This window comes from Galleria mellonella, unplaced genomic scaffold, assembly GCF_026898425.1.
Source record: "Galleria mellonella isolate WM207_F2 unplaced genomic scaffold, CSIRO_AGI_GalMel_v1 utg139, whole genome shotgun sequence".
NCBI classification, from domain to species: domain Eukaryota; kingdom Metazoa; phylum Arthropoda; class Insecta; order Lepidoptera; family Pyralidae; genus Galleria; species Galleria mellonella.
The window spans coordinates 11,516,287-11,528,757 of NW_026441995.1; the positions used below are offsets into that span (position 1 = coordinate 11,516,287).

Consider the following 12,471-nt stretch of genomic DNA (forward strand, 5'->3'; position numbering starts at 1 on the left):
TGTTCTTCCTGATCCACGGCTCCTGGATCAGCGATATGGTCTGTGTGTTGTTTTCCAGCACTCTGCGTAAGGAAGCCGTTGCAGTTTGGCTGTGCTGGAGGTTGGTCTGTATTATTTTAGTCTTCCCGAAGAGGGGAGGAGTAAAGGACACCATCGCTGGTTTCACTCTCTCCCCCCCCTTCCGGAAAGCACTCTTCATCCGAGATAGATCTCGGAGAAGGTAAATTTTGCACCTCCATCGCAATCGGGGGTTCCGCGTGCCCAGACACGGTCGCAGCTTCCTTTGTCGACAATGTCGCCTTAGGTGTCACGCACTGCGTCAGGGCTCGCGCCTCCTCCGGTTGTTGCGTGGGGTTTGTATTGGGTTCTGGGGATGCATCTTTATCCAGAAACCGAATATAAATGTTCCCCATGAGGTAGTATAATCTTCTGTCCTGGGCCTTTAACAGATTAACATCCGTTTCCGGCACCCGGAAGAACAGACAGGTTCCTGGTGGATCCGATCTCGCCCTCTCGTGTGTCAGTGTCCAGGAGTTGATATTCAAGTTGCGGTTCTGCCGCGCCAAAAGCTTCCGTAATGCAACTGAATCGCCAGTATGACCTGGTACGAAAAGCAGACACGGTACTTTCTTTGGGATAGCTGATTGTGGCCTGACAACTAATTTTGAATTAGCTATCGGTGAGGCCATGTTTTGGACGGTCCGATTAAGCCAGGCTAGCGTAAAAGCATCCTCGCACCAGGTTTTGAGGACGCCATCCGCAAAATGTGCTCTGCCTCGGAACCTTATATCGTTAGGTTCAGTTTCAAGGGAAGCATCCGGTTCCGCCATGAGCTCATCCCGAAGCTTGTCCTCTATTTCTTTCCGAATACCTTCAGCTTGCTCTTGCGTCATGTCAGAGAAAGGTTCCATCATGACAGCAACGCAGAGCTCGTTAGCGATGAAGGTTGCGGCCGCTTCAGCGTACGACGCAGCGGTTCCTCTCACCGTTCGGGGTTTGTTGGTTTTGGGTTTTTTACCCACCCCAGTCGGTGTTACAGAATCCTCTGGACGTGCACGCTTCTGCGCCCTCGACTCTGGTTTTTGTTGGTTATTACCTGATTTCTTACGACCTCTTGGTTTCATGCTGCGCTTGCGTATGCCTATGGAAGGCGCAGCACTCGCACCGACAGACGCAAGTGCCGTGGTCCCGCCCATTGTTACCTCTCCTACTGGTTTGGTTTCCACTGGGCGAGAACTCGGTCCCGCGATCTGCCTCGCAGCATCTGCTGCCAATGCACGCTGTGCCGCTGCCTTCGCTTTGGCTTTAAGGCGCCGCTTCTTAGAGGCCGACATTGGTTTAGTTATTGTTGTCCAGGTTGAGTTCGATGGTGATTGTATGGCATCCTTAAGGGATGACATATCCATCGTTGGATAGCCTGTTTCTGCTTCTGACGCAGCCTTTGAGGACAAACCCTCCGTCACAGCCTCGGTCAGCACCACTGGTTTTCCCTTGGAGGACGCTTCCTTTGACGCAGCCTTAATTGGCGCATCTCGGAGTGCGTCTTTCCTTGGTTCCACCGTTGTAGTAGCCGTCCTTGGTCGGGTAGAGGGAGTTGCCTTGCATGGCGCATCCTTGGACAACGACGTGGATGGTGCATCTCGGATGGTGCTTCAAATACTATTATTATTGTTGGTATCAAATCAATAGTCTTTTAATTATGTACTGTTTGTTATATTTCTTATAAATTGGTTTTATTACTGAAATTTTAAGGAAATCTTAAAAACTTTTTCTACATTTAATTAAAACTGTAGGAACTTTTTTTTGTATTTCTTATAATACTTGGAATGACAGCTGATGACCAACATCTGATTTTTTTATACAACAAAGGTAGCAAACGAGCATACAACCCATCTAAACGGTTACTATAGCCTATGGATGCCTGTAACACTAGACGGTCACGTGCGCGTTGCTGACCCTGAAGAAACCTAAACATATTATAACATATATTAACTTAACTTTAACTTATGTAATATAGGAAATTTGAAAATCTGATTAATGAAAAATGGTAACGATCACAGAGATACTTCGATAGTGCCATGGAAATCAAGGACTTTACTGTACTGCCTATGACTCTCATTGTTAATGTACATCATGTCACGGTATTTCTATAAGTTTATAAAATGTATCAAATAAAATAATCTATAAAAGTAGTACTCATTTATAAACAATTAATATCTGCATTAAACGGACTTAATTGTTTACCTATTATATAGATAAAGTGTAACTAAAATGTACCTCAAACTGTATATCATTTTTCTGTTTTCTACGTCACAAAATTTGTCATGCTCTTTGCATGTTTATGGTTGACGAACTAATAATTTGTCTTCAATAAACCCGAAAACATCCCACTTTCCATTCTATGACTAATAAGATTTCCTTCATGTCTCAAAGAGATTTTCTCCTAACAGTGTTCAAAGAGTTATAAGATTAGTTTTCTCGGAAGGCCAGATATTGAATTTGAGAATTGTGACTATACTTACCTAAAGCAATTCAACTGGATTTGTTTTAAGAAAAATCTTATTAAAAATGTAATTAAAACACTTTACAAATTAAATATTGAAGATTATTACCGCGTAAATTAATTAAAGAGAATAATTCCAGTAAATATTAAAAAATATATATACAATTTCAGGCATTTAAATTATTTTCACCTACGCTTACTGATATTGAAAAACTAGACAGTATGATCTAAGCTCATGATCTATTTACCTGATAAATGAATAATGAAACTAATTAAGTTTATTTATTTATTTATTATTGCATTTCATAATAATTAACTAATACATAATACATAATTAGTACATAAGGTTTCAATTATGGACCCTGTTGGGCACAGCAAGTAGAAGAGAGGAGGACAACACTTTTTTCACTTTCGAAATAGTGTATCACGATAAGTACGTATTTTCTTATTATTATTATTCATTATTTAAGTATTGGTGTGTATCTATTCATATCGTAATTATTATTGGTATTATATAGTTATTTAATATATGCTGTAGTTTATAATTATTTATATTCATATTGTAAAATTAATCAATAAATAATAGTATACTTATAATAGTACTTTCTTGTTTTTATTTTAATATGATTGATGTACTCGTATAAGAAACAACTGCAATTTTGACTCTCATTTGCATAACAATTTAGAAAGAGAAAACTGTACCTAATACTTTATCATCTATTTTTACTTAGTCCTACTATGTTCTCTATTAAAATATTATACAATTTGTGTGTCAATATAGAGTAGCTATTTATAACAACTTTCAATACTTTTCACAGCGTAATTTTGTTTATTCTTTATTAGCACACCCGTGCGAAGCCAGGGCGGAGAGCTAGTAAGGAATAAATAAAGAAATAAAACGATCCAGTAATAGTTAGAAACACATAATATAAAAACGATATATTCACAAACTTGCTAGAAAGCCAAATAGCGAGGTTGTTTGCATCGGATAAAATAGAATCAGTTCTCTATGAATATATAACAGTTTAGGGCCTTTTAGTGGTTTGGGATTCTATTGTTAGTGATTGATTTACTTATTTCTTTTAGTTGATATTTGTTCCTTCTGAATTTAAAAAAAAAAGAATAAACATTAACTCTACTACTATTATAAATAGAAAAGCTTATGAGGATTTTTTTATACAACTTAGAATGGCAAACAAGCTGACGTCCCACCTGATGGAAAGTGGTAACCGTTGCCTATAGACATGAGCAGTACCATGGACATAACAGAGTATACTGTTTCGCCCATGATACCCCCCATGCGTTGCCATTCCTGAGGACTCAGGTGTTATTCCCCTGTACCCAGTAAATTCACTGCCATATCCCACCCTTCAAACTGAAACATAGCCATGCAAACACAACTGCTTCACGGTTGAAACATGAATGGGACAGAGGTACCCGAGCAATCGACTTTTGTAAGTCTCCCTCTGGTAAATGATATATGGATGTATGGATAGATGTTTGTTATTTTCATGGAAAAACTACTGAACGGTTTGAAATAAAAGGTACACGGATAGGTTATATCCTAATTTAACATATAGCATGCATTTATTTTATATTTTGACGTTGTGTTTCTATATCGTAGTATATTTCTTGGTCTTACTATTTTGCATCAAGTGGACCGTCAGCTTGTTTACCATTCTATCATAAAAAAATATTTTATCCAACTCTTAGAGTAGTTTATATATACCTAACCAGGAGGTATCTCGGGGGGGGGGGGGGGGAGAATTATTGGCCGGTAGTCTATATTTCAATATTATATTATACTCGTATATATAATATTATATTAGCAATATATCCGTCAGATCAACCTCCACGTAGTTGCCACTGAAAACCGTCATGCTAAGTTCCAGGTGTATTCATCACTATGGGCTAACTGACCTGCCTTTTTATTCTTACCTGTCATCCCTGACTGGTACCCTGCCAGTGTATACCGTTAGCGCAGACGAGGTTACTATTCCATTATCATCCATTAAAAAAACAGCGAGGTATAAATAATATATATATTTCTGGTTAATTTCCAACAAATGCGATTTCTGTGTAATTTCGGTGAAGTTTTTTGGTTTTGAGTGTACAGGAAAGCATTTAATAAAACGATTCCTTTTATATTTCGGGTACAACGAATTTTCTGGGGTCTCGAAAGTTGAAAGTACAGTTGAAAAGGTTCACCGAAGTTGGATAGGGATCGCAATTGTTGAAAATCACTCTTTTAAGTGAGGAGTACTCATTTGTCAAAAATTTTTTATATATTGTTGTATCAGCCATTAACTGTCCACTGCTGAACATAGTCTCCCCCAAAAGGGGGGTCAATAATTTCTATGATTGGCAGACGGAACTAACAACACAGTTTGGCTTTTAGTGATGTTTTAAGAGGGACGCTGCTGCCCATATCTCCACCATAAGCTCTCTTAGTCGCTTCTTACGACACCCACGGAAAGGATGGCCTACATAGATGGCTAATATTATGTATAGGGGGGAAAAGGGATTGTTAGTGATGAGTATTAGTAGCCCCATTGCTAGCGATATACCCTGTCAGGTCGACCTCCTCGTGGTTCCTCCTGGAAACCATTGTGATTGATCTATTGTTAGATTCGTCATGGTGGGCTGACTGACCTGCTTCATCCTCACCTATCATCGTTCACTGGAACCCCGCCAGTGTATATCGATAGCGCAGGTGGGGTTACCATTTCATTATCATACATTAAAAAGAATATTGTGTATGTACACACATAATTGTGATGTGTTGTTATTAGACATTTTACTTTTGTTATAAGTCTTTAAAAATACTATAGTGAAACTGGTTAATTCTGGTAAATTAATAAAATTATAGAATAATGCCAGCAAGTGTTTTAACAATGATTATATAAACTCCAAATTTTAGCAAGTAATTAGTAACAATCCAATTCAATATAATATCGAGGAACAATTGACTGTATAGTCATCGTATGTGAATATTAATTAAGGCCTGTTAGGCAAATGTTTGCTTATGGTAGCAAATCGAATCGAGTTTTTGTTTCTTTGTTTTAGATGGGTAAGAATAGAATGGTAACTCTACTAGTATGCGCTGACGAGGCACTAGTGACAGATAATATGTAAGTAACAAAAGCAGGTCAGTTAGTCCATCGTGATGAATTCCACAAAAAATAACCACAAACGGTTTCCAAGGGAAACCGCGTGATCGTCGACCTGATAGGATATATTGCTATCAATGCAATGGAGCTATTAGACTCCATTACTAATAATGTTTTTCAGGCAACCACTTCAGTATTAAGAATATGTGTAATTATTGATTTCGCGGACAAATCAATTGAAATCTAAATGGGAAGCAACTCCGTAGATAACTCAAAAATTTATTTATAAGAATATATCTTAAAACATCTATAATATAAAAATCAATCGCTGAATATGTTGCTAAGCGCAAATCTCGAGAACAGCTGAACCTTTTGCTAATTCTTTTTTTAGAATATTCCTTGAAGTACTAAGATGTTTCTTACGAAGAGAAAAATTTTAAAAAATTGCTTGAGAAAGTCTAGAAAAAACACTTTTCTATACTTCCATACAAACGATTCGTATTATACTTAATTGAACTTTAATACCATACCATAAAGTTCAGGTGTTAGTGGAGAGGTTCCGGGAAAGCATAACAATTGAATGACGTAACACGGCGTGTTTTATAATTTTTATTTTTTGACATAATGTGATTGTTGACCTCTTAACTTTCTAATTTTCTTTTTTTTTTATCTTACTAGCTAATCCAGCGTCCCGAATACCAGAATAAATATTAAAAAAACTAAAAAATTAAAGAAATGACTGAATTAAGCGGTACGAAGTTTGCGGGGTCTACTACTACTAGCCTACTAAAATAAATTTAAAACACCATTTCTTTCTTTCTGTTACTAAAATGTTTGCTATTTAAAAATATAACTTCTTAAATTTGAACAGTCGAATTATTTACATAAAGTAGATAACTTAGAATAAATTAAAGCTCAAGATTTGACTTGATTAGTTTTTACATATAATTATATAATTTTATGCAATATTATGCTATTTTCATAATGTAAGGTTAATACTCCTCTTTCTTTTCCGTGGGTGTCGTAAGAGGCGACTAAGGGAACTAAATGGTCGAAATATGGGCAGATGTGTCCCTCTTATAGTATCACCAAAGCCTAACTGCGATTTCCGTCCCGCTTGTGAAGCATGGCAAAAATCCCCCAATAGTGGAGGGAGGCCTATCTTCAGCAGTGGACAGTTAATGACTAATATGAAGATATGGTGATAATCATTAAGGTTAATATATGTGACTTTTCTAAAAATTTAGTTTCTTGATAAAAACTAGCTGAGTCAAATCTTGAGCGTCAATTCATTATCGTAAGTTGTCTACTATTATAGAGATAAGAATAAATTTAGGATTAACGTCATAATACTATACTAACACAGATATCATCAGATCTTACCAGAAGGAGACTTTGTAGAAAAGTCATTTGCTTGGGCACCTCTCTTCCATACGTGTTTCTACCATGAAGCAGTTGTGTTAGCATGTCTGTGTTTCGGTTTGAAGAGTGGAAATGGACTCGAAGCGATTTTAACCCTCTTGCTCCGGGTTACTTAAATGCAATGCTACAAGTAGATATCGGTGCCAAACAAAAAAAGTATTAAAAAAAATGCTGTTTACAGCATTTTTTTTAATATTTATATTTCTTAGGTATAATTTCGTTTGACGTTACCAAAATATCAACTAGGCGATTAGTCGTCAAATAAATTTTGTCGAAAAAAATTATGTTTAGGGGCATAAAAATTTTAGAAATGTACAAGTGGGGCATAGCACAAAAAAGGTCGAGAATGAACACTGCTTCAATGAATGTAACAAATAAATGCTCAACAAAATCAACTATTGTTCCATATAAAAATTTATCATGAATCTTATTATTTATGATATAGTCAGAAATAAAAATTTGTAGGTAAATTTATTTTAAAGAAAAGATTTAATTTCCTTTATATATATATATATATATATATATATATATATATATATATTTGTGTGTATTTATATGACAAACAATATCGATGTACACATGCAAATTATTTTAGCAACTAATGGGCTTCATCCCGTGTTGTTTCCGTATCAATTTTGTCGCAATTGAAATTTTCTTACCTATGCTAAAAAGATCCCTTCCAAAAACAAGTGCACAAATTTATAAAGGTTTAGCAAACATAAATTTCCATAACAATGGTCCTCCTGATATGGAAATGCCCAATAGCTTCTCCAGTTGTTCGCGACTGACTTCGTATGCTGTTTGCCAGCCGTCAGCCTCTGCTGCCTCTTGAGCTTCCTTGGAGTGCATCCATCCACCAGTTACAGTCACGTTGTTTTCTTTACAGATTTTTCGTCTGGAAGGTATTAAAAATAGTCTAATCATTTATCCTACTATATTTATAGTCGCTTAAAAACTTTAATGAACTATAATTTCATAACAACTTCTCAACTGTTCAATTATCGACGAGATGGAATAATTAGCATTGGGACTAACAGTCTTTTTCCTAGCAATATACACTATCAAATTCATCTTTATGCGCCCTTAGAAGCCATCGCGTTTAATTTCTGATGCCAATTAGCTAGACTTCATATTTACCTATCATCCTCTTTGTTGGCCTGCTAATGTAAACCAACAGCATGACATGGATAATGTTAACATTACATTTTTTTTCACTAAAATATTACTTAAATAAATTTTGCAATTTTACATACATACATCGACGTCTTTTAAATCACTATTATATTGTATTGGTTTTTATCCCTTTGTTTCATAAAAAAAAAATATGGGTAATCAACACTCATGTCGACAACGTTTACTTAATATTGACTTTGCTTTAGAGACCAATTTCAAATAAAACTAAATATATGCACGACTATAACATCATATTAGGATAACGAGTCAATAATGCATCTGACCAGTTGAGAGTTTTGACTTACATTATTATTATATATATTCATTCTTACCTTACATTAAGAAGTTCCTTCCGTATATCAATATCTACATAACCAGGTATTACTACTTGACCTCTTTCATCATAATAGCTTGTCAAAGACTGGGCCTTACATAGATCATAGAGACTATACAACTTTATGTAATACTCCCATAACTTTTCCATCTCCTTTGTTTTTGTCTGTGAAAAAAAAAATAATAAGTTGGTTTTGTGAATTTGTGAAATGTGAAAGGGCAAGCTACGTTGATTTGAACATGTACGTACATAATATCAGAAGCTGAAAATATAATTTGAACATAAAAAGCTGCATGTATTAAATCTAATGTAACCTATTGTGATTAAATAGACCTTGATGTCTGATAGAGGAAACAAGATTTTTCTAAATCGACCTAAGAGATGAATTATGAAAACAGTCGGGTGCGTGGCTGCAATGATACCCGGGATAGTCACGTGCCCGGTAGTTGACCATACTTCTCCTTTTTCGCAATTCCCAACCGCTGTACTCATATGCCACTCTTCACAAGCCTCTCTCAATCTTTCAAATAAAAAGTATTTATCAGAGGGAGACTTTGTACAAAAATCGTTCGCTTGGGTACCTCTGTCCCATTCGTGTTTCAACTGTGAAGTAGTTGTGTTTGCATGACTGTGTTTCGGTTTGAAGGTTGATATGGCGTGAATTTACAGGGTACAGAGGAATAATAACTGAGTCCTCAGACTTCCATCCATTTTCATCAGGTGGGCCGTCAGCTTGTTTGCCATTCTAAGTTGTATAAAAAAATATAGCCTACAAGATTCACAGGCGGCTTGCGTCATTTCTTAAAGTCAACTCCCATCAGTCGTTCTTCGAATTGGGGACCGGTAGACGGCGGAAATTACCAGTTCGAAGTCTACTTTTTTATTTACTACAGTCTCTGGCTGTTCACCCACCTTCCTCATGTTCCCAAATATCGCGTTTGAATTACTAATTAACACACCACGCACCTATTACTACAGGTATTCTGTCACCCGTATCCAGTAATGAGGACGGAATTCCTTAAATTCTGTACCGAAAACTATAAAAAAAACAAATGAAGTAAGAAATATACTTATGTAGACATATTTAAAAATAGAAACCTTTAACACTCAGTTCTTTCTACCTGTCTCGCAAAGGAATTGACATGAGAGTGACATTTTGGGCTTAGTTGTTAGTGTTTCTTCTCTGTCACCCACTTCTTTCCTTATCACCTTATGTATGATAACAAATTGACTAGTTATTACTGTTTTATGATCTTTATATCACAAGGATTGGTAGCGACGGCTTTGATACACAGTCTGCAGTAACAACTTATCGATTTTTTTCTACTCTACAGTTTCTTTATTGTTTTTTTAATTTTTATTTTTAATGAGGCACACAACAGATTATAGCCATGTTAGGTTTATATATAGGTAATTATATTGATTTATTTTGTGTATAACTTAACAAAGTATTTAAAATATATTCTACATGATTTATTTAAATTGCTAAATATTAAGTACTGGACAGTTTATAGGTATAATTATTTGAAAATTAATATGATTTTCAATACTAAAAATAATACTTACAGGTACTTGAAAGTCCTCTAACTTATCTTTTGCTAATGTAATACCAATTATAGATGCTCCTATAATGTCCTTGCTATTATTATCATCTGGACGGCATATGACTATATTATGTGGACCAGCATTTAGCATTTCTCGGGTACTCTGTTTCATTTCCTTTACTGCTTCAGGATTTTTCGGGATTTCTTTAAAATTTGTTTTAATATTTAAAATTAAGTATTTTATCATAACCTAAACTGCCATCGAGTACTTCAGCATATCCTAATGATTGACTGGCAGAATATTTATAGCAAATTCGCTTTTTGTACTACTTTTTATTGGTCAATGATATTGAAATTTAATAAAAAAAAAAAAACAAAATAAAAGTGTATTATAAATTGAGACCAGATACAATAACTAATGTAAATATGCACGTTACAAACATAGATACAGAATAGTTACTTTAAATTGTTAGTGGTCTGAAAACGAAAAATTACTGCTATAAACTGAGAAAAACTTTAAAATCTGAGCATTATAATATTTTACTACTTGATCAAGTGTACCTATATATTTATCAATTTTAAATCACTTACCTAATAATTTTACAAAAATATCTTCTTTAGCGGCATAAACAGAGAACAAATTTAAAACATCATCCAAACGATTGCTAGGCATTTCTTCGATTCTAAGTTTAATCTGGCTGCCATCGGATTTTCGAGCCAAAAATGTAGACCACACTTTAGACGCCATTACAATTCCAAAGTTAATAGATCTCCAGATAATTTTTGCTAACTACAGAAAAATCCTGTTGATTAGCTGTTATATACTTGCCATTATAGTTTATCACGTCATAACAATATCATTAAAGAATTTAGTTCTACAGCTTTTGTCAACAATGCTGATAATAGCAATGTAATAAAACATGAATACAAGATCTATTGCACACTACAGGATAATGCATGTAGACTATGTGATATTTTTTATTATTAGTCAGTAATGAGACTATTTACCTGCATAATTTTCTCCATTTTTTTTATTGAAAATGAAAGTTAAAGGTATTCGACTATGTGTAGTTTTAATGTTTAATATCTCTAATAAGATATATTAATATTAATAAAATTCTGAAATAAAACTAAAATATCAGTGTTATTAAATATAATGGAAAGCATACGAGATAGGAATATTGAATTAGAACACTAACTACACTATATATTCATATGGAACCTCACAACAGAAAGCAACATGATAAACTATAGAATATGACAAAATAATTTGAGATTAAACTCAAAAACAGTTTTAAAATATTGAATATACGAATATAATTTACACAAAAAATATGCAGGTAAATTAATTATATAAATACCTTCTCCTTTTTGAAGTCCCTTAAAAATAAGTTTTCCTATTTGTCTATATTTTTTTTGTATCTACAGTTTTCAAATTAGTTCCTAATTTAATATGAATGGTACTACCAACTTTTTCAACTATGTATCTTACTCTTAAAGCCGTGCATTTTCGTTCAGCTATCTTCGTACATTTGTAATTACAGTCATGGGATTAATATTATAAAAGAGATAAGATATCTGTGTAATAGTTGATGATAAAAAGCATACAAAATATTGTTGTTATGCTGTCATCATGCAAAATCTTGATTCTGTATTCGAGAAAAAATGTAAGTAGTTTTTTCAAAAAACTGTCACGTGATTACTTTGTTCATAATAGCTCCTACTCGAATTTAAGCCATTGTTTAGAGTAGGTTCATAATGCCAACAGCTCTCATGCCTACATTATAAAATCAAAGGACAGTCTTTTCTTTAATTATAAGCACGACATATAACCGCGCCATCTTGAGCGATGGCAGGAGCATTTTTGTGCAATGGTTTTCTTATGAACTTACTATACTTGTCATTTCTGACAATTGTTTCGACTTTATCGGGAAGTCTTCTTTAAAAGGTGTACGGCGTTTTATGTTACAGCGTCTCGTCTTGCACTGCGAGCTGCAGCTAGTAGAAGTCCTATGCTCAGTAGTGGTGAGATAACGGCTTAGATGATAATAACGATGATGATGATGATGATGCTACTGTTGGATATTTGTAGATTGTCTTATGATTAAGTCTATAATACTTTTTTTGTTTAAATTTTAATTAAGTTAAATTGAAACAGACTATATCGCCTTTGTATTCTACAAAAATATGTTTAGTCTAAGCATTGAACATGTTACACGAAACTGTATCCATTAAATGAATACCGACGGATTCATACATTCATTAGCTAACCACTTAATAGACCTTTCGGTGTCCTATTGTGAATTCTGTAATTTCTCAACACAGAACCGTCCTGTCTAACTAATCCTTTTATGTAAATGAGTCTACCTTCTCTGTCGCACTTTA

The 12,471-nt window shown here is 34.5% G+C and overlaps 2 protein-coding genes across 3 annotated transcripts; both read right to left on the bottom strand.

Moving 5' to 3' along the window:
• Positions 1–92: 92 nt before the first annotated feature.
• On the bottom strand, positions 93–2,294 carry LOC113514801 (uncharacterized). Its single transcript, XM_052903419.1, has 2 exons — positions 2,278–2,294; positions 93–1,650 (listed from the first exon to the last, which is right to left on the bottom strand). Exons 1-2 carry the CDS (start codon positions 2,292–2,294, stop codon positions 117–119), a joined length of 1,551 nt encoding a protein of 516 aa, XP_052759379.1. The 3' UTR covers positions 93–116.
• A 481-nt stretch (positions 2,295–2,775) lies between these two features.
• Positions 2,776–11,127, bottom strand: LOC113512648 (uncharacterized). Of its 2 annotated transcripts, XM_026896567.3 has the most exons (6): positions 11,095–11,127; positions 10,678–10,876; positions 10,109–10,290; positions 8,541–8,707; positions 7,695–7,930; positions 2,776–3,374 (listed from the first exon to the last, which is right to left on the bottom strand). In XM_026896567.3, exons 1-5 carry the CDS (start codon positions 11,110–11,112, stop codon positions 7,735–7,737), a joined length of 762 nt encoding a protein of 253 aa, XP_026752368.2. In that variant the 5' UTR covers positions 11,113–11,127; the 3' UTR covers positions 2,776–3,374; positions 7,695–7,734. The 2 variants fall into 2 exon arrangements, with proteins under 2 accessions (XP_026752368.2, XP_052759283.1); XM_052903323.1 differs by lacking the exon at positions 2,776–3,374 and having other exon boundaries at positions 6,195–7,930.
• Positions 11,128–12,471: the final 1,344 nt, after the last annotated feature.

What these genes read in the sequence shown, in the direction of transcription:
- LOC113512648 (XM_026896567.3), bottom strand. An exon ending in TATTTTTGTAAAATTATTAG is followed by an intron (nt 10,291 to 10,677) that starts GTAAGTGATTTA and finishes CAAATTTTAAAG; the next exon opens with AAATCCCGAAAAATCCTGAA. An exon ending in TAGAGGACTTTCAAGTACCT is followed by an intron (nt 8,708 to 10,108) that starts GTAAGTATTATT and finishes TTTTTTTCACAG; the next exon opens with ACAAAAACAAAGGAGATGGA.